Source organism: Melopsittacus undulatus, chromosome 1 (genome assembly GCF_012275295.1).
Source record: "Melopsittacus undulatus isolate bMelUnd1 chromosome 1, bMelUnd1.mat.Z, whole genome shotgun sequence".
Lineage (NCBI taxonomy): Eukaryota > Metazoa > Chordata > Aves > Psittaciformes > Psittaculidae > Melopsittacus > Melopsittacus undulatus.
In genome coordinates this window covers 22,938,354-22,960,401 of record NC_047527.1, presented here as the reverse complement: position 1 = coordinate 22,960,401, position 22,048 = coordinate 22,938,354, and the positions used below count along the sequence as shown (strand labels likewise).

General features: G+C 37.1%; 1 protein-coding gene across 1 annotated transcript in view; it reads left to right on the top strand.

Annotated features, from left to right (window-relative positions):
• MATN2 (matrilin 2) overlaps window positions 1-22,048 on the top strand; it is a 70,239-nt gene that overhangs the window by 38,211 nt on the left and 9,980 nt on the right. The window contains exons 7-22 of the mRNA XM_034073975.1: window positions 4,573-4,695; window positions 8,529-8,651; window positions 10,747-10,869; window positions 12,608-12,730; window positions 12,908-13,030; window positions 13,371-13,493; window positions 13,587-13,709; window positions 13,923-14,045; window positions 16,435-16,557; window positions 16,652-16,774; window positions 16,871-16,993; window positions 17,166-17,288; window positions 17,480-17,602; window positions 17,739-17,861; window positions 18,021-18,143; window positions 20,283-20,696. Of these exons, the coding sequence (XP_033929866.1) occupies window positions 4,573-4,695; window positions 8,529-8,651; window positions 10,747-10,869; window positions 12,608-12,730; window positions 12,908-13,030; window positions 13,371-13,493; window positions 13,587-13,709; window positions 13,923-14,045; window positions 16,435-16,557; window positions 16,652-16,774; window positions 16,871-16,993; window positions 17,166-17,288; window positions 17,480-17,602; window positions 17,739-17,861; window positions 18,021-18,143; window positions 20,283-20,696 (2,259 nt within the window). The remainder of the gene's footprint in view (window positions 1-4,572; window positions 4,696-8,528; window positions 8,652-10,746; window positions 10,870-12,607; window positions 12,731-12,907; window positions 13,031-13,370; window positions 13,494-13,586; window positions 13,710-13,922; window positions 14,046-16,434; window positions 16,558-16,651; window positions 16,775-16,870; window positions 16,994-17,165; window positions 17,289-17,479; window positions 17,603-17,738; window positions 17,862-18,020; window positions 18,144-20,282; window positions 20,697-22,048) is intronic.

Here is a 22,048-nt window from a genome sequence, read left to right as displayed (position 1 = left end):
AAGCAAAAACCTTAATATACCTTCTGTTGTGGTTTAAACCTGGTTACCTTTCTTCATAAATACAGGCCTTGTTAGAGAAATGTCACTATTGTGTCTGTAAGCAGACAAACTCCATTAGTTTAGGTGAGTGGAACTGCTGATGCCAGTGGTGAATTTATGCTGTATCATTGAAAAATACATTCACACGTTATTTCTCAAAAAAATACATCAATATAGAACTGCATTTCTGTGCCATTAACAGCCTTGCGGGCATTTCAGTGTTTATCATGAGAGACTATGTTAAACCAGAAACTGTTCTGTGTATTATGCGTGGTATCTATTTCATTTAATTTTAGCATTTAGAAAAAAAGCATGTAATCCGTGTTGTAGATCTGACCTTACAGTCACGGGAAAGAGACACACACTTCCCCAAGGCCAGAGTACAGTTTGTACTGGTTCATGGTGCTTATAGATTGTATGAAGTAACTCATTTGTCAAGCACCTGTCAGCTAAGGGCTGGAAATTCTCTTATACTTCCACATATACTTCCACATCCATGTGTTCTGGAAATCTTATTATAGTATAAGTGCTTTCCACTCCCCAAGCACAAATTTTTGTTAACTCATTCAAACTAAGTATGTGGATCTTAAGCAGTGTTTTCTCCCCAAGTTTGACCTAAGCAAAGACCTTAAAATTACATAAACATTTTATATGTCTTGAGTGGTTTTTAGCTTATGGTCTAGCTGTATGAATTACTGTAACCTTTTTAAATTGGTGATCCACAGAATGATGGAAGCTGAGAAAGTAGCAGTGAAAGTATTATTTTATGCTTGTCTTGTTTTTATCCTCTTAGGTATCTATTGCTTGAGGTAGCACATTGGGCTATATAAACTCAGTCTGACCATGTGCTACTGTTTTTATGTTGGAAATACGGACATGATCTCTGAAAGTCATTTATTCCAGCTTCCTCTTCAAAGTGGAACCGCCACAAACTGTAGATCAAGTCAGCTATAGTTTTTTCTAGTTGAGTCTCACAAATCTCCAGTGGAGTGTCCAAAACATCTGTGGGCAATCTGCTCCAATGCTGTACTATCCCTCTAATCAAAAACATTTTCCTTGTGTCCAGTGGTAATCACCCAAGCCACAAGTGGTGACCACTGTTCCCTGTTACATTACCTGGCACTAGCAAGATGGTTTTAGTTCCAACACCTTTGAAATGACCTATGAGAAGTAACTGTAGGCTGCAATTAGATATCTTCCTTTTCAGCAAGCTTATTAAGACCAGATTCCTCAAGTTCTCTGTATAAGTCAGATGCACTGTGTCCCAGCAGCGGGTCTCTGTTAAGCCCTTTTCAGTTTAATCCTTTTAACTGGGGTAGGAAGGGAAAGGATTATTCCAGAACTGGACTAGGTATGTCAAGTGCAGTCTCCAGCTGGCCTGGCAATACCCCTTGTTGATCCAGAACCTGACCTGCAGACTGACTTCTCAGCTTGACCATGGCCTTCCTTGCCACTGTGAACCTGCCCAGAAGTCACTGGGCAAAAAAACAAAAGCCTACAAGTTGGAGCCTTCTGCTATCTGTTTGTAGCCACCTTTTGGTCAGGTGGGGTAACAGACTCCACCACCACATTCCCATTGCCATTTCCAATCTGATCTTGACCAGAAACTCTCAGCAGGCACATCTGTGTTTTCATATTGGATCTCTTTGGAATGGAGGAGATCTTTAACATAAAACACAAAAGTACACTGCTCTGCAAGGGAGTGCAGTCTGGGAACTAAAGATGGCTACAAGACAAGCAGGGCCACTAATCTCTCTGACAAGGCCTTTGATCCCACAGTATCCAAAGAAGAGGAACAAAACAGGGCTTGTGACAGTAAACAGGCTCAGCCAACAGTTTGGTGATCACCAGACAAGTCCATAGTATCAAGAGAGGTCTCAGGTCAATTCAAAAAGTCAAGTTAATCAGTCAGCATATCAGGATCAGCAAAATGGAAGGCTAGGCACAGGCATACCTATAACATAGCCCAGGCAAGCACCAAAGGGTGTGAGACTGACATTAAATACAGGTCCCAAGCCAAAGGGCAGAGGCCACAGACAGGCTTTTCACAGCTCTATGCATCTGTGCTATGTTAACTGAATTCTGATTTGTGTTTGGTGTTTTTTGTTTTGTTTTGTTTTTTCCGTAAATGCTTTAAATTATTTTAAAGTTAAAAAAATTAAAAATTGCATCAGGTTGCAATTAGGGAAAAATCAAAGTGACTGGACATGGGAGGCCGTAGAGGTTGATTTGAAGGAGCAGTCAGGGAGAAATGTCAAATCATTCTCTTTCAAGATGCATGTCCTGAATCCAAGCATACATAAAACTTAGTAAGCTCGTTTTCCTTACACTTTATATCATCTGTGCCTTGCTAATAACATAAAGGATGAATGAAGAAACTGTGTAGATCTTAATTCTGTGAAAGTCAAGACAGCATGAGAACTCTTCAGAGCAAAAGTGTCCTCTAGCTTCCATATGTTATGAATCACGCTGCCTCTGAGTCAGCATAAACAGCATGAAGAAACAGACTTCAGACCACTGGATTTAAAATGTTTGTAAATTTAAAACCTTTAACATAAATTTCTTATGTTTGGCTTACATATTGAATCTCAGGGATGATTGCCAATTAGCCAAGACTCACACCCATGCCAGATCACATCTCTGCATCAACAAGCAGTCCTGGGTCTGGAGTGCCAGCTCAAGATTATCTCAGCATCCTGGCTTTCTTTTCTTAAATAGAAAGTAAGCTTTCATGCTTATGGCTACAAAGAAAATCTGGAAAATGTCAGTGTTATCAGTATGGTCATGCATATCTGACAGATGTTTTCCCTGGGAATTACTCCAAACTTCTTACAATAAAATATAAGGAGCAAGGTTCATGAGAGCAACCCTCCAAACAGCAGAGTACTCTGTGTGTAGCTGGAAGACAGCAGCAGATTCAGATTATCAGTGAGACAGGAAGAGATCATTCCTAGCTACTACATTAACTATTAAAAGGTCTTTTGCCACTCTTGCTGCTCCCCTGAGGAGGACAGATGTAAGCTTCTGCTTTTACTTAGGGGTGCTGAGCCTCAACTGTTCTTTAGGGAAGGCTCCTGTTTGAGTTGTGGGCAGGTTCACATCACCTGTAGCTTGTGGAGAGGCCTTCTGTTAGCATACTTAATGGACTGTCTTAATGACGCCCTGTGAAATGTGTTTTTAGTGTTCCCAGCATAATAGCCTCAAGTTTCCAACAAAGATAATAATACATGTTTTTCAGCTCCCTGTGGTCGTCTTCAGAATCAGTTACCCAGGAAAAGTGTCTCCTGCACACTTGAGTTAGCAGGAATTTGAGCAGGTAACTGCAACACAGCACTTAGAAGGTCCAGAAGGCATACAGCTATATTCCACGTGGCTTTATGGTTTCTGTCTCTCCAGTATACTCTTGAACAAGCCATATTTTCTAATTTATTGGGGTTTTATTAAACAGATAAGATCCCTGTTATGTACGTGTCTATGTACATATGCTTCATAAAAAGGTTTGCTAAAGAAAATGTTCTATAAATATAATATGTAGAGTTCATAAATGGTAAAATACCCCTCTCATGTTCTCTTAGGAAGTCACATTCCATTTTGTTTGTCCTGAAAATACAGGTGGTTTATTATTGCTAAGGGCTTTCATCATACATAAAGGCTCAGTTGCATTAGCCTGCCACATATACAAAGAAAGAATAGTTCCTGCCTCACAATGCCAAATACCTGTGGGAATAATAATTAGCACTGAATGTCAGTTTTCAGATTGTGTAATGAGGTGTTCAAAAGTGCCTGGATGTCTTTAAAAATGGGACTTGCTTGATTTGTTATTTATTTATCTATTTTTAGCAGTGCTGGGGGTTAAGACCATTCTTTTAACTCCACTGATATAAAACTAAGTGATGGCCAGACACTGCATCTAAATGAATGTCAGGTTTTTTGACTTCATAAATAGTAGTAAACACTATGTGGTAAATGCCACAGTGCTTACTGCACGATTACTTTCCTTTTCAGTGTCTTTTATATGCAAGTTGTAGCTGTTTCTAGACTTTGTTAATCTTCTCTTTCATGAGCATTTTAAATGAAAGGATTGTGTAGCCACCCAGAGCTCTTAAAACATCAATGCTCCCGATGACCTAGTCGTCCTGTTTTGGTCTTATGAACAACATTCAAAAGCATGTTTGTGCATTTAGTACCTATAGGATCTAACTTGCTCTGGGTAAAATAAAGAAGCAATTTTGATAAGGCAATGTATAGGACTTAGCTACAAAATGTTAAGGAATATTTAAGATTCAAATTCCTCTACTGAGTGTAGTACGTGTAGTACACATATCAGGTATACCCGAGTACAGCAACTCTTTGTAAAAAAGAAAGATTTTATTTTCATAGTTTGAAACAAAATGGCAAAAAGTCAGAATGGTGCCTAGGAAAGAAAAAGAAAAAAAGAAAAGGCTAAAGAGAATAAAACATAGTAACTGGATATTTTACCTAAATTATTTCTGAGGAATGGTGCTCCTCACTGACAGTTTTTTCCTCATTTAGGACCAGACTATTGCGCTCTTCAGGACCATGGCTGTGAGCAGGAATGTGTTAATACAGACAGTTCCTATTTTTGTCGATGCCAAGAAGGGTTTAGACTTAATCCAGATGAAAAAACATGCAAAAGTGAGTAATTCTTTGGACATCATAAAGTTCATCTGCTTTTATTTCTCAAACCTGCTGTAAATGGTTTCCCCTCTGAAGGGATGAAGGTTTTCTCTATAATCAAAGTTCAAACAACTGTTTCTTTATAAACTTGAATTTTAATTGAGCCAGTCATGCTGGCAAAATATACTGTTGCTGTTTTGTAGACTAGATTGTATATTAGATGTTTTCTGAAGAGATTTATGGAAACCTGAGGAGTAAAACACGAGTGGCTCAAAGCCAGTAAGTTCATTACTTATTTGAAATTTTCTGACCTTGTCTGGTAGTGACATAAACAGCTGGAAAAAGAAAATAATAATAATTTACCTTGCTTTGCCCCATTGGCTTCCCCAAGGACAGATGTATTTCGTTAATTTGTATTTTGTTAACTTGAGAAAGTGCTGGGTAGGTAATGTAGCTATTATAATCAACTTAATGTCACACATGAAACCCCACAGTTGCCTAATACAATTATAAAAACAGCCTCAGCAATGTAAGGGTTCTAAACCAATCACACATACTATTTACTTTTAAAAGTCTTCTGTGTTACAGCTCTTCTTGTGTGGGGGCCTGGAATCACAGTAGATTTTCAATATAATGTTAAAGTGTAAGGAGAGTATGTTCGGTAAAATGAACTAGCCTGATCTGGTGACTCAGTGCTTGGAGGGGAGAAATGTGTTGCTGATATTTCATGAATAAGAATCTTGCCTGGAGCAATATAATTATATTTTAGATGCTTATAAAAATTATCTGGGTTTGGGATTGTATTTTCTTTCAGTCTTAAAGACTCATTCTCATGAAGCATCTTTGTCTACACAGTGCTGTTTTTACAGCAGTCCATGCTATTCTGGTTTTTATTATCTATATGCTATTTTGATGCATTCAAGTTCCCATAGACTGGATATGCCTTGCTAAGTATAGGAAAAAAAGAAGAGCGTTGTGTAAAATATTCATTGCCAAGGATGTAGCTGCAAACTACAGGCAAATTGTAAGTCCCATTTCAGAATTCTTAACCTTAGTGACATTTCCAGGATTGTGCTCCTATTCCAAGTCTTGTTATAACAAGGCTCATGTTAGATAAGTTAGTAAAATGAAGCAGAACATTTGCAAATATGCCTTCTTTATAAATCAGGGAGAATGCATCACTGGTGGCTACCACCAAGCATTCCTCCTTCACCATGATACATGGCTTCTGATGACTACAGGAGCAGGTCTACGGGAATCAAAGTGAAATCTTGCATAGGCAAGTATTTGGAATCCACTCTCAGATCCTTAACTATCAGCTTTAACAGGTGTCGAAAGAACAGAATCCAGTACTGTTTAAGAAAAGTGAGTTTTTCTAAGCCATTTTACTTCAGAAACCCTCATGGCTGGCTTGAATTGCTCACTGTTTTTCTCTCCACAGAAGTAAAGTTCTGTGCTTTAGGTTAACATGACCAGGAACATGAATGGGTTGACATGGAAGAGTCATTTGTATGCAAGTGTCATCCTGGATATGCCCAATGACGTGATGGCAATATGTGCAGAAATGAGTGTGTCTCGTGAGCTGCAGTGACAAGTTACTGCAGTGGGGTGAGGTGTGAAAAGAATGAGAAAACGCTTGTGGGTCCCTTTTGAGATCTTTCTGAGCTATGCAAATCTATGGTATTGTAAAGTCCACCACAAGCCAGGCTTAGTTAAGTAATGCTATAGTGAGATCCCTGATCCAACAGAGAACTAAAGCATCATCTTTTCCAATCCAAATGACTGTGAATATGTGTTGAACCAAGATGTCTAACACAAAGACAGTGTTGAACATCTGCATCATTGCTATGGGCTATGTAAATGGAAGCACACCCGGTACAGGTGTATGCTAGTATGTGGAAAGATGTAGACTTCCGCTTTCTATATGTTTATGCTTTCAGTGATCTGTTTGATGAAATATCCTTTTTTGTAAGAAACAAATGGTCAGTGCTGCATCAGAAAAAAACAAACATTGCCCACTTGACATCACCCACTTTATTGAAGGTACTTTTATTGCAGAGAACCAATCTGCACATCATCTAAAATACTGGCAGCTGTTTCCCCTGATACTTATGAGATGTTTTTCCAAAGGAACACTCATTACTGAAATGAAAAAAAAAGTTGATAGGCCAGGGAGTAATTATTTCTAAATAAAATATTTGTGATAAAGCCAAATTTAAGGAAACTTGGATGTGTTGCAAGAGCTCAGAACTTTTTAACAGTTAGGATTTTAGGCTATCACAAGTTGAATATCTAAAAATTAATATGTCCCAAGACATTATTTTTAAAAATACTGAGTTTTCCTCTGTTTCTTTCCCTTCTTACATGTTTTTTTTAACACATGTAATAAAGCACACAAAATGACCAAATTTACAGTATACTAGTTTCTAAAGCCTGATATTTAGCACCTTCGTGATTACACTACTCCTTGAAAGAGTGTGTTAAAAGATTCTCCATGAGAACCTAAAGTATTCAAATGCTGAAATTCACATTAGTCTGGGTGTTTGTATTGTAAAACACAATGCCAAACAGATGCATTTTTTCACAGAAAATATTGGGGGGGGAAGTAAATCTGAGTTTTTCTCCACATTTTTTGTGCAGTAAGAAGTTACACAAGCCTCTTCATGATGATGTAAACTTGGAAAAAGAAGAATGTTCCAGCTGGAACTTGCTTTACCTAGTAAAAACTGACACCATGGCTTCACTTGTTCAAGCCAACATTATCTTTATCTATGTATAATAGTAAATCTGGGCCCATTACTGCAAAATCATTGCTTAGTTAGATAAACTAATAAACAGCAATATTTAGAACTAAGTAATTTTACATTAAGTACAGATTTATTTTTTTTATGCAAGCAAAAGTTTCAGACGTGCCTGTTCACATCTGTAAATGATTTGCAAATAGAGACATATGAGGCTATGTTTGTGTCTGAGGGACCTCCACTACTTTGATCAAGTTCAGCTAACGTGATTTTGGACTGTACAACTAAAAATAGCCATTAACAAGTCAGCGATAAAATATTATGAGGAAGTTCAGTATAAGGTTTTTTTCCTAATATATGCTTTTTCTGTACTTATGGAGTCAGCAGATTACACAGTACATCTGCAAGTGCACGTATCTCACACTACTGCTTTGCTGTCCCTTCTGTCACCTCTCTCTCTGTCTTCCCCTACCCTATCACACAACCAGTTGCATACAAGGAAAAAAAAGTCCATTTTATCTTGGAATAGGAATAGGAAAATCAAAGAAAAGGAGCATATTGTGACACTCTCACACTCATCATTTGTATCTGTCCCCCACTAAGCTTTAACTGCTTGAACCTGCTGGCAGGTTAAAGCTTTAAATTGATGATTTCTCATTCTGCTGAAAAAGAATTTACTGTTTATGAAATAATCTAAAAGTCATAATTCCTATTTCAAGAGTTACTAATATTCATACCTTCCCTCTGAGAAAACTTTATGGTCAACAAAAGAGAGTCTTGCTTTGTAAAGCAAGCAAGCATAATTCTGTGGGTAAGAACAGGCAGGACTTCAAGGTTCTCCCTTCACGTTAGATTCCTTTTGTGATTTTTGGAAAGGGAGATCTGCACTTCATCAGGTTCCTTATCTGCCAAGTGGGATGGTTGTGTTCGTTTCACTTAGGTGTTGTTAATTAACTCAGGTTACTCAAATAGGTGGGGGTACTGCATAAATAAAAAGCTGTACTGATATTTTTCCCTTGCTCTGCAAAGGCATTGTGTACTAACTAGTGTCATAGTGCTTGTATCTAAGGCTCCAGTGTGATTTCTTCAATTATTAATACAAATCAATAGGAGTGGACTACTGTGCTGAAAGCAATCATGGCTGTGAGCAACTGTGCCTGAATACTGATAGCTCCTATGTCTGTCAGTGCTCTGAAGGATTTGTCATCAATGAGGACCTAAAAACCTGCACACGTAAGTGTTGTGAGAACTTCCTTAATTTCAGCTCACCTGGGAAAGGTTTCTGGTTTTGTCCAGGGAAGAGAACACACCTTCAATTTGTTCTTACGGTCTGCATTTTGAAATACTTCCATAATCATTTGAAAGCAGAAACAGACAAAATGGACTTAGGAGAGGATACTTGTCAAGATAACTGTAAATCCTTCATAGAAAAGTTTTGGAATATCTGTTTATCCCCAGGTGTCGAGGAAAGTTTTTCAGTCACATGGCAAATGTGTCTGACTGACAGGTCATCTTGACAGCAGCATCCCCAAGCAAACTTCATCAGCTTACCTGGGGCAGGAGGAGAAGAGTGAGTCCCACACTGAGCTTTACATTTTGCACCAGAACCTTTAATGAGTGACCAGAAGTTGTCCTGACAGTTTTCTACCCTTTAAAAATCTAATGATCACTGAGAATCATTGCAGTCTCACAAACAGCTGAATTGCCTCCTTCACTGGAAAAATAACATATAGAAAGTACCAAAAAAAGAGGAATGGGAATACATTTTGCCTGTTGACTTTTCCTGGACCTCTTTGATGAGATGGTTTAGCCATTTTTTCTACAGATTTTAGAGGTATAGTACTTTTCAAGCTTGCTGAGTGCTGGAGCAGCTTCAGAGTTTGCTCTTTTTCTTACACTCAAGCAACACAGTTTTTAATAGAAGCCAAACTGCAAGTGCTCGGTCACAAAAAATGATCTATTGAGAAGTGAAGCAAATCAGCAAAGGCAGTTTCTTTGTCTTTATCCTTGTCTTTGCCTCCATAGCAGCCTTTTTAGCCTATCCAATACCTTGGCAGACTTTGCTTCTGCCTGCCACTGAAGTTCCATAGACAGGGACAGATGGTAATGCAAAAGGAAAACTACTGTACCTGTAACAACAGGGTCTACTAGAAGCAATTTATCTAGACGTGTAACTAAAAGAACCACCGGAAATTTAGAAACAGATGAACCATGGAGTTTTATCAGCTTGCAAATGGAAAATCCCATTTCCTGTATATTAAAAAGAGATGGGTTTTTCACTCTTGACTTATTTTCCTCCAGGCAGTAGTTGGAGACCTATCATCAGCACTAGAACAGTGCTGTGGCTTCTGGAATCCTTCTGTGCAAAGAAACTGAGCCATTTTGAATAGCTCATCTTCTTGCCAGCACATCACTTTCCTCATGTGTATTTGGGAAAGAGATTTGTCCCATTCCTGAGCTCCAGATGAGCTGTTGAAACCTCATGGCCATTTTTAGGCTATCATTAAGAGTGTTTGGGCACTTTGGGATTTCCTAAATCAGCAGTTGAATGGAAGGGATTAGCATTTAAGATATCCCGCTCCTAATAAGAAAACATCTGGGAATTACTGTTCTGGTGTCATACACAGGCACAAGTGGGAACACCTGAATGGTAAATGGATTTCTACTCTGACAGCTAATTACAGAAAAGAATGACACTCTGTGTGTTGCCAATGGACAGTAGCAAGTGCTGCCTGCAGGATCCCAGGGGTCCTGTGCCTTTGCATTACAGAGAAGAAATTTGAGATGAAAAACAGACTGTATTTGACAGTACTTGTCACTTGAAACTCTTTGCAAAAGCTTGACTAGTCTAAGCCAAAGCCCACTGAGGTCCCTGAGAGGCTTGCTGCCACAGCAGCTGGGTCATGTGCATAAGTGAGTTCTGGGGACTGCCATCTTCACAGTTGGATGCTTAGAGATTGTATTTAAAGAAGAATGTTCACAAGATTGTTTGTCACTGTCTTATAGAAAATCATTGATAAAGTGTTTCGCTTTGTCCTTTTTTTAATTCCTTTTTTAAGTAGTCAGATGTGGATTCTGTTGAGCCATGTTACACATAGGAAAGTATGATTTCTTAACTGTGCTTGAAGTAGCCAATGGGAAGTACACAAGACCCTCTTGTATTTTATTGAAGCTGTATGTATGTTATCAAATAAGGAACAGGATTGTTAGTTAAGCAATTAAATATATTTGTATTTACTTGCTTATATGCCATTCAAATACTAGAGATGAAATAATAATTGATTAATTATTTGTTAGATTTTTTTAGTAACTTGATTTGCTCCTACAGGAGTTGACTATTGTGCTCTGAATGATCATGGCTGTGAACATTTGTGTGTAAATGGCGACAGATCTTACACCTGTCAGTGTTTTGAAGGATACAGGCTTCGTAACGATGGAAAAACATGTAAACGTAAGTTATTATTCTCAGAGTTAGATTTTTATTACACACATAGAAGAAATCTGCAAGGTATGATTTAATTGCCTAAATGTTGCTGTCCATGCTCAAGAATTCTAGAAGTTCATAGTTTCTCCCTTGGTGTCATATTTGCCAGTAGTATGTCAGTATCTTGGGTATGCTAAGGTGTCTAAAGTGGTACCAGATACATACTTTTAGGGAACCTGAATCATATCCTACATGTCCGTACCATTTAAAATATAGCCCAAAACTATTCTATTCATACTTACATCCTGATATTAGACAGCTGTAATTTTCTTCTCAGGACAAGGCAAATATCTGTAATGTTTCTAAAGTCTTATACAGCCTGAAGCTTGCAGCATTATTAATAGAAAGTTCATTTTATCCAGCATGGGATAAGGATGATTGCAAAAGAGATGTCATAATTACATCACATATTTGACTACATTATGCAGTTATGATGAGTGGCAGATATCAAGAAAAATTTCATTCCAAATTTTCCTCAATTTTTATAGCTTTGATCACTAAGTGATCAAAGAAGAATCATGGATAAATCTCTGAAAACCACACAGGTGTCAAGTATTTTGTAACTGTAATCCCAATAATATCCACAGATCTTATCAACATCTGCTGTTAAAAAACATCTACAGGGAAAAAAAGAAGTCATCCAGATATTATCATGACATATGAAAAGCTCCTTAGTCACAGTTTGTGTATAATAACACCATACTGCAGAGACTAATTCTGCTTGACTCAGAAAGTACTGACACTCTAACAGCAAATGAAATGTTCTGTCCATGCAGAAGTCCAGCAGGATGTAGATAGACTGAAGTACTGGGTTATGGTTAATGGGGTGAATGAGAACAGGCTTTCTAGAGAGGTGATTGATGCTCCAAGCCTGTCAGAGGTTAAGAGGCGTTTGGGCAATACCCTCAGTAACATGCTTTAACTTTTGGTCAGCACTGAATTAGTCAGGCACTTGGACTGAGGATAATTCTACATCCGTTCCAACTGTAACTAAACTGTTCTGTTCTATTATATCCTTGCAGGAAAATAAAGGGTGTGGGGGAAAAAAGTGAAAGCAAGATTTTAGTTTATCTAATGTTAATTAATAGATGTTATGTTATTTTATTTTGAAATATTAATTTTATCTGAATTCTGTATCAGAACTGAACATCTGCTCGCCCAATCATAGCTGACAGCTTCCCAGAATTTAATGATAGATAGGATCATATAATTTGACTTTCTCACTACTCTTGAATACTACATACACTGAAATTTTGTAATCCTACTTTACAGAAAAATGGTAAACACCTTCTGAACTTAAGCACAGAGAAAACAAGCATGTCTATTTCAGGTTTGAGCAGGTTCATTACTGAAGATAAAAAGATGGTGATAGAAAGATCTGTTTCTCACCAGAAATGTGAAATGTGGATGTGGGATTTCGGTGCCTTTGGAAATCCCTGTGGGTCATGTCACAGACACATGAAATTCTGCGAACTCTAGAACTGGAACAGTGCACTTTTCCTTAATAGTAAGGTTGTAAAATTAGAGGACAAAGATGTACCTTTTTGTTACAACAACAAAAAAAGACATCAGGTGCTATAAATGATTTGCAGGATTGAGTCCAGTATATTAGCAAGGACAAGAACATTCAGTAGCTGGGAATTGTGGGATTTAGACCATCTTGCCCTTAACTAACGCAATTTTTAATCTTTTAAATTATTCCCAGGTAAAAACGTCTGCAGATCAGTCAACCATGGCTGTGAGCATATTTGTGTCAGTACTGACAATTCCTACATCTGCAAGTGTCGTGAGGGATTCATATTGAGAGAAGATGGCAAGACGTGCAGGAGTGAGTGACCAGTATTTACTGAACATTTTTGCATGTCCCTCTGGCAAGTGAAGAACTCTGAGGGTTTTTTTTTCCACTTTTTACTGGGAAAAAAAATCTAAAACACTTCCTTTTGATTTCTGCATCTTTTTTAACATGTTTTCATTCAAAACCTGTATTTCTATCAATCGTTCCCAGGACGAGACATCTGCAAATCAGTCAGCCATGGCTGTGAGCATATTTGTGTTAATGAAGATGACTCGTATGTTTGCAAGTGTCATGAGGGTTTTCTGCTGAGAGAAGATAGCAAAACATGCAGAAGTAAGTACTCTGATAATTATTCATAGACTTTTATCTACAGTATGGAGATTTGTGCAAATGTTCTAACAAATGCAACAACAGTTGACTGTTATAATATAAGAGTAGTATTGGTATTCCTAGCAGGAGCTTGTGAGAGACAGAAATAATATATTTTAATAGCCAAAATGATGAGGTTGGAGACAAAAAAGACTCAAGTACCAAGAGTTGTAAGTGTTTGCTGCCTAAAATTTTGCCCATTTCTTCCAGTGGTATCAGTAGACCTAATAAAAGCTATTACTTCTCCCTGCATGATACATCGGCTGTAGATGTGCTTTAACCAAATATCATCAACTGTTCTCAGATAAAGACATTTGCAGTTCAGTTGACCATGGCTGTGAACATGTTTGTGTTAATGCTGATGAGTCATACATCTGCCAGTGTTATGAGGGATTTGCACTGAGGGAAGATGGAAAAACATGTAGAAGTAAGTATCCTTATCTTTAATAGAATATTTCCTTTTTAATCTTTGTATTCACAGATATGTTTTAAATGCTGGCAACCTTGTATTTTTTTCCAGATAGAGATGTTTGCAATTCTGTTGACCATGGCTGTGAGCATGTTTGCGTGAATACTGATAGTTCATACATTTGCCAGTGCTATGAAGGTTTTATACTGAGGGAAGATAAGAAAACATGTAGACGTAAGATATTTTATGATACTCTATTTTTTGCACTTAGTAGTCTACTCAAGAAACATATTCTGTTAGAGGTAGGTCTTCTTATAGGGGATTTTGCCCAACAAAAAAGGAGGGCAATTTCTTTATTTACTAGGAGCTTATTACTTTTAATCTTTAAAGTATTGGAAATTTTCTCATTCATCAAACTGTATTATATAAAATCTAAATTATTCCTAGATAAGGACATCTGCAAATCAGTCAGTCATGGCTGTGAACACCTTTGTGTGAATAATGAGGATTCATACACTTGCCAGTGCCGTGATGGATTTGTACTGAGGCAAGATGGGAAAACATGCCGAAGTAAGTATCTTATGAATAAAAAAAGAAATTTTGTTTTCCTGTTATTAGAACATTATTCACTGATTCATAATAGTCAGGATGGAATATTGTTTTCTGTAGATCATAAGACTTCTTTGAATTAATTACTGTTTGAACCGAAGACATATTTCAGAAAATTACCCAATTTTAATGCTTGAATGTAGCTTTTAAAATGTTAACTCTATTTCCAGATTGAGTATATTGAGTTTCAATCTTGAGCATAGGATGTTGCTGCATTTTACCTTGATGTGTTGAAGTTGTAATTGCCACTGTGTTGCTCTGTGTGTGTTCCCTCAGATCATGACAACCCGTTCCTTAACCTCTTAGCATACTCTTTTGTAAAGAATAAGCAGATGAGAAACTCCTTCAGGCTCTTTCTATGTTTTCTAATATTTTTATAAGTCTCTTCTGGCTCACCTAAAACGTCTGCTATTCATCAGCATCCTTGAAGGGACACCAGAGTGTTAGTTTTCTAGAAGGAAACACAGCAGTGTCCAAGATAGAGGAATTATAACTCATCTAATTGTTATTTAAATCTACCTATCTTTTTTTATCTTTTATTTTTTTTAATCTATCTGTTTTAAGTCTTTTTAATTAATCCTTTTTTTATCTTTTTTAAAAATCTATCCTCTTTTACTGCTGAAAATAGCAGTAGATCTGTGACTGACAAAAATATTCTGCTTCCTTGGAGTTCTAGGAGCTACTGAAAAATACTGCTAAGCATCCAAGGTGTTTTTCAGCCAGCTCTTTTACAAGTCTTCACTGCAAGTTATCTGGTTTTAAAATGTGCCTGTTCAGTAGGTGCTGTGTGACCTACTTCTCAGCTAATGAAATCCTTCACTTCAATAATATCATCAGTGGCTTATGAAATATAAATTCAGAACTGAATGCACTATATATTTTTAGGATCTGTAAAGAATGGCAATTCTACCATTTCTATCAAATAACAAAACATTATTAAAATGCTTTTTGTTCCTAATTATCTTTAAATATCTTACTCATACTATCCTTATTTAGTTGGCCACGCACACCCTTGACCTCTATCTTATTATGTCAGTGCTTTCAAACTTCTGATATTGTCATGTTCAGTAAATGCTTCGAGCGTGCCTTTCTTTCAATCAGTATTCAAATCTTGCAGCTGATTTCAGTTTCAGTTTCTAAATGAGGTTGCTTTTCTAAGTACTTTGACATTCTTTTTAGATTATAGGATTACATTTTTTGAAGGGTATCTAGTAAAATAACCTTAAATAGTGCAATCATTCATTTCTTTTATTTATTTTTTTATTATTATTCCCCACATGCCAAAATACTCAGGCTCATATTTGCCTTAATTTATGTAAAATTCATCCTTTTGTAGTATAGCCGTATCTGGTGCTGGTTTATATTTGATACGGTTTATAAACAACAAGTGTGTCTGAATTGCACACAACTGTCTATAGGCAGATGCTAACTTTTACTTACATAATAATTTCTTTTTTGTGTGCTATAATGGGATCCAGTTTAGATTGCCGTGTCTTAAATGTAATGCTTGTTGAGTTAGAGGATTATCCTCTTTCCTGGTCTTTGGAATTTTTGTACTGGCATCATGAGACCTCCAGGTAACTTCGCTCAGATTGAAGTTCTTGTAAACTACAAATTTTTCTTCCCTACACATGAAGTGTTTTGCAGAAGGTTCAGTCTGAACTTGGCTGTCAGTACTGTTCTACTTTCTATGTAAAGGTAGTTCTCCATTATAATTGAGAGTATTTTCTTTAGTGTTGCAGTCGAAAAGAAATAATGAATAGATGGCTCTGTTTCCTTCTCTACTTTCTCCCTATCTGTCCTTGAAGAGGTTTTAACCAACTGGTTTTAGCATTGCAGTCAGACAAATCCTCCCATCAATTTTCAGCAACACCAATTGGGCTATTTATCCTCTTAAATGAGTAGTTCCTATTCTTCTGGGGTTTGTTTATGCAGACTCTTGGCACTGATGTAAGGATGTTAAAGAATTATTTTGCTTTGTGTTTGTGCTGTTTGGCTTAATTCTATTTTTACAACCATGAATTTGTGCTGAAGTACTATACTAAATTATTCCTTCCTTTCAGTCTCACTGCTTTTAATGTAAAGTCTCCCTCCTTAGTGTATTCAGATTAATCCTAAAATGACTTATTGACAGTGGGAGGCCATCCAAACCATGTAATTCTTTCTGCTCAGATGGTAAAGAACTCATGTTCTGTGTAAGCTAAGCTGTCTATCATTTGACTAGCTGGAGATTTGCTTTCAGTTCGCAAACTTCCATCTTTCTTTTCTCATGGGATTACCCCCCCAGTCTTGTATTTATAAAATAAGTTTAACTAGCAAACCACATTAAATATTATCTAATTATTCCCAGGCAAGGATATTTGCAAATCAATCAACCATGGCTGTGAACATGTTTGTGTTAATGCTGGTGAATCATTTGTTTGTAAGTGTCAGGAGGGATTCCTGCTAAGAGAAGATGGAAAAACATGCAAAAGTAAGTAGTCTGATATTTATCAGCATGCTTTGTATCTGCAGCTCATGTCTGTGTAGAAATGCATTAACCAGCAAGAGCTGTCATCTGTTTTCAGATAAAGATGTTTGCAGATCAGTCAACCATGGCTGTGAACATCTTTGTGTTAATACTGATGAGTCATATATCTGCAAATGCCATGATGGGTTCCTACTGAGAGAAGATGGGAAAACCTGCAGAAGTAAGTAGCATGAGAACTTAATTTGATTAATTTGATGAACACATAGAATCGAGGCCTCTGCTGATGCACGCTGACTACCAACTCTTCCATTTGCAGACAAGGATGTATGCAATTCAGTCCACCATGGCTGTGACCAACTTTGCGTGAATACTGAAGATTCCTACATCTGCAAATGTCATGAAAAATTCATACTGAGGGAAGATGGAAAGACATGTAGATGTGAGTAGCCTGAACTATAAAAGTGTATTTTTATTTGAGGCTTTTAAGTCTTGTGGCTGTCAGTGTTTGCACACATGTATGTTGGTGAATTCCAACTGTTTGAGCAGGTTAGTAAGAGATACTACCTTTCCCTAACAAGCCTCACCTCACAGACTCTATCCACTCTCCTTAGATCAAGATGTTTGCAACTCAGTTGACCATGGCTGCGAGCATATTTGTGTTAATACTAATGATTCCTATATCTGCAAGTGCCATGAGGACTTCATACTGAGGGAAGATGGGAAAACTTGTAGGAGTAAGTTATTTAATCTTTGTTTTGTACTTCATAATCTGCTAATGAAACACACTGTGCAATTTGTGTCTTTAACATAGAATCAGCTTCTTGGAAGGGAGCTTCTTCATAGAAGATTATTGCAATAATTTTTACATTTTGTGAAAGTTATTGACATAAACAACAGTGCTAAATATTATTTTTATTATTCCAAGGTAAAAATATCTGCAAAGCAGTCAACCATGGTTGTGAACATGTCTGTGTTCCAACTGGCGATTCATACATGTGTCAGTGTCACAAGGGATTTATATTGAGGCAAGACAGGAAAACATGCAGGAGTGAGTAGCTGAAACCTTTATGGAAATATGTTTTTCAGTCACAAAAGAAATAAGACTTAATTGCACTCAAAACTTATTCATGCCAGTTTTGCATTTGAGAAAGGTCTAATAAGGAAATTCTCTTAACAATTCTCAGATAAAGACCTGTGTAAATCCATTGACCATGGCTGTGAACATGTGTGCATTAATAATAACAATTCATACAGCTGTCGGTGCCATGAGGGTTTTGTCCTGCGACAAGATGGGAAAACATGTCGAAGTAAGTAACTCAGTAAGTTTGTCAGCCACCCTTCTCTGGCATCACTACATAAACAAAGATGTTATACTCCTTTGTCATACATTATTCCAGTATCATGTTTGGAGTCTTTGAATTCATATATATGTTAAGTACAACACATATAAATATTTCAATTTACAGATAAAGATGTCTGCAAATCAGTTGCCCATGGTTGTGAACATATTTGTGTTAATAATGATGATTCATACATCTGCAAATGCCAGGAGGGATATGTATTAAAAGAGGATCAGAAAACATGTAGAAGTAAGTATATTTTATTTAGAAAGCATTTGTATCTTTGATTTCTAAACTACTCAACCTCACTTCAAAAAATGCCTTACTTCAAACATGCTACAGTATTTCAAAGCCCAAAACATATGCAAGTGTGATGGAAAATGTCTTGAATAATTAACTTGATGCTCTCATAATCAAAAAACTATCAAATTGGAACAGTTGTTTTGGTATAATATCAAGTATGATAATAATAATTTTCAAACATGAAGAAAAAAAGCCAAAGTGAAATCTTGTTATCAAGGAATGTGCACTTTAATCAGATTCATACATTGTGTTGCTTTTAACTTTATATACTCTATCTTGAATTATCTATAATAAATTAATTATTACTTGTATTCACTTATTTCCCAACATGACATGCTTAGAGTGTGACATACATTTATCTCATTGCCTCTTAATACTTGGCGGAAAAATTCTTCTACTGGAACACAATAAAAACATTTATACTCAAAAATGGATGCCTTAGCTAGGGACACTTATTACCAAAAGAATGGTAATGTGTTCATGGCTGATCTCAGTTGTAAGTAAAACCATTCACCACGAACTGCTGCCCTATCTTGTCTTCTGCAGTGATAGCGAGGTGGCTCTGACACATTTGTTGCATTTCTATAATTTTACTACGCCTGACACATCTTTTCCTTAGATGACTGCAGAAAGGAATTCTTGGACAAGAGTTTTAAAAGAGAGCCATTGTCCAAGATGAAAAGGACAAGCTTTAAAGCTGAAAATTCCTTATTCCTACACTGACTTGCTAACAGATGTCTTCAGTAATTTCTGCAAAGTAATTTTTACTGCACAATTCTCTCTCTTGTACAATGCTTACAGTATTCTTACTATAGAAACATCAGAGATGAGTGAAGGTCAAAGTTTCTTTGGTCCAGACTAAGATGCAAATGTTGCATTCTTTAGTATGGCAAATTCTCCCTGGAAGTTACATTGATCAAAACAGGAGCTCAGCATCTCTGTAGCACAAGCCTACTAGTCTATGCCTGCTGGAGGCAATCGCTTTCCAAAATGAAGAGCACCTGACAGAACGAGTCTGCAGCTTTAAAGACATTTTCCATTCCCTAAATTCCCTAACTTTGTCACAGGTGCACGGTGCCTACAAACTGCTTTGATTTTTATGTGTGCACTTGCCAAAAAGTATGAGAACTCCAGCTTTTTCGGTCTCCTGACAAACTCTCAGCTTTAATGGGTAAACCAGAAAAGGTTCATTTCAGCAAGACATAAGCCTTCTAGTAACAAGATTGTTAGAGAGTTATAAGCAAAAAGCTTATATAAACAATTCTGATCCATATTTGGCAGCTAGACACATTTCTAGAATTTATTCTCACCTAGTTTTTAGTTGTTTTACTGACACTAGAGATTTAAGTTTGAGCTATAAAAACATGTGCATTGTCTGCCTTTTGTCCACAGAATTGAACTTCATCCTAAGCTCTAGGACAGCTGCCTAGCCCTTCTCTTCTTGCTCAGTCTTCCTCAAGCTCTTTGGCTTTTGCCTCACTGTTCCCTGCTATTCTAAATATGATACCTAGATTTTCACCTTATATACAAGTGAGGCTTCACTGACTCATTTGCTTGTACCATCTTTACCTTTGTGCTACTTCTGCAACACAAATGCAGCTCAGTAATTCTCTTCTGTGTCTTTCAGTGCTGGTCATCTACACAAATGTAAAGTTAGCATACTTTACAGTATACAGCATATACAGTATATATATACACACTATACTGTATACAGTACTTTACAGTATACGTAATTCCAGGCCTATATCTGGAAGAAAATGATGGCAACTCTGTCTCTATATCATAGCTATGTACTTAAGTCATTCTTAATTTGCTGATTATTGCTGTATCTAGTTGTAGTATTCTGCAAAGCAGTATGTCTCAGTAAGTACTCATTGTCATGGTATTTTTGTTAAACTGTTGGTCATGGGTGCACTCTTAGTTTTCAATAAAGACCATACACAACATCTTTAGACACACTGACAAAGATGGGTGAGCTAGGAATAAGATATTCTAGATTATCTCTGAGTTTGTGTGTATCTAGATCCCTTTTTCAGCTTTGTGGAGATCTGTCATCATCTGAACACTCTGCTGCTTCTTTCGTAGGATGCACTGAAGGCCCATTGGACCTGATGTTTGTGATTGATGGATCAAAAAGTCTTGGAGAGGATAATTTTGAAATTGTAAAACAATTTGTCTTGGGAGTCCTGGATACACTTGAGATTTCACCCAAAGTTGTTCGAGTTGGTTTGCTTCAGTATTCCAGTGAAGTTCGCACAGAGTTTACATTAAGGCAGTTCAGCTCAGCCAAAGACATGAAGAAAGCTGTGTCACAAATGAAATATATGGGGCGAGGTTCCATGACAGGACTGGCTCTGAAGCACATGTTTGAGAGAAGCTTCACAGAAATTGAAGGAGCAAGACCATATTCAGCACATGTCCCTCGAATCTCCATTGTGTTTACAGATGGGCGAGCCCAAGATGAAGTCTCCGAGTGGGCTGCTAGAGCAAAACAAAATGGTAAGGGCAGATGGTTTTGATTCATTCTAAAAGACAAACAATGCTAGAAATAAGATGTGGTAATATGGATGTGCTCCAGCATGTGCTAATAGAGAGAGTGTTTGCCATAGCAGGCTGGCTAATACAGTGACCACTGTAGCAGAACATTGGATCTTTAGTGTTCACAAGAGCCTTTGCTACAAGGCATGTATGTCATCCCTAGTGTGGGACTCATGATGAGTGTCTCACCACTGAAGTTCCATGCCATCCACAGTTGGTGCTGCTACCCACCTGGCATGCCATGCAGTATTCCGAACGTATCCATATATGGTGGAGTCAACTCAAAATTTTTAAACTTTTTCAAGAAAAAAAAGAATCCCTTTTTCCTTTGCAAAACATTTTCTATTTTATGAGAAACTTCTTTAAGAACAAGGGCCGATGGCCCACAGCACACAGAGAATAGCCAGACTTCAGAAGATGCTGCACATCTTTTTTTCTGTTCTTGTTTTATTGACTTGATATATCAATCTTAATTCAATCCACGATTAGTATAGCATTGGTCAGGATGGATACTTCTCTGTAAGGAGAAAAGGGAAAAATGTTGAAGGATATGAGAGGAGCACGTACTAGCAACGGTGTCATTAAAATGAAATACAACATGTTTTTTTAAATATTAAAACCAAACCCAAGGATTTCTACACTAACTTGTGAGAGCTGGGAAAGTACATTGAGGATTTACAGGATTGAGAAAAAGAAATACAGGCCAACCTTGCTTATGCAAGCCATGAATGAAACGTCAGCTCCAGACTGCTTACACTCATATTTGTAATGCTACAAGCCAAATGTATCCCCTGTGTAATTGCAGCGTAGGCAATGTAGTAATGCTGAATATGAAATTGGCCTTGAATGCTTTATCACTGATATCTCCAAGACTTTAAAAAGCAACAAACCTCAGCATGACTGGCCCATTCATTAAATTGAATCAGCTTCTGGCAAATGTTTTACTTTCCTGGCTAAAGTGCAAGGGTAGGCAGATTCATGACAAAAAGTAAGATACTTACGTTAAATGTTAAACAGTTGGGAAATATGTATTTTATGATGTTACCAGCCCCATGCTCTTCAGCAAAAAAGCTAAAGTTGCAATTCAGTGAGTGTGTAGCTGTTACTACCCTGTGATAACAAAAATATCAAATCTCATCACCAACCAGGTGAAAAGGCAGCTTCTGCTCTTGTATAAAGAGCTTGAAATACTCTGAAGCTAACAGTTGTATTCTGAATAGCAAAATCACTACTAGCTGGGGACACTTTCTAAGCCAGAACTGATACAAAAATGTATCAGATCACATGTTCATGAGAATAAAAAAATAACTGCT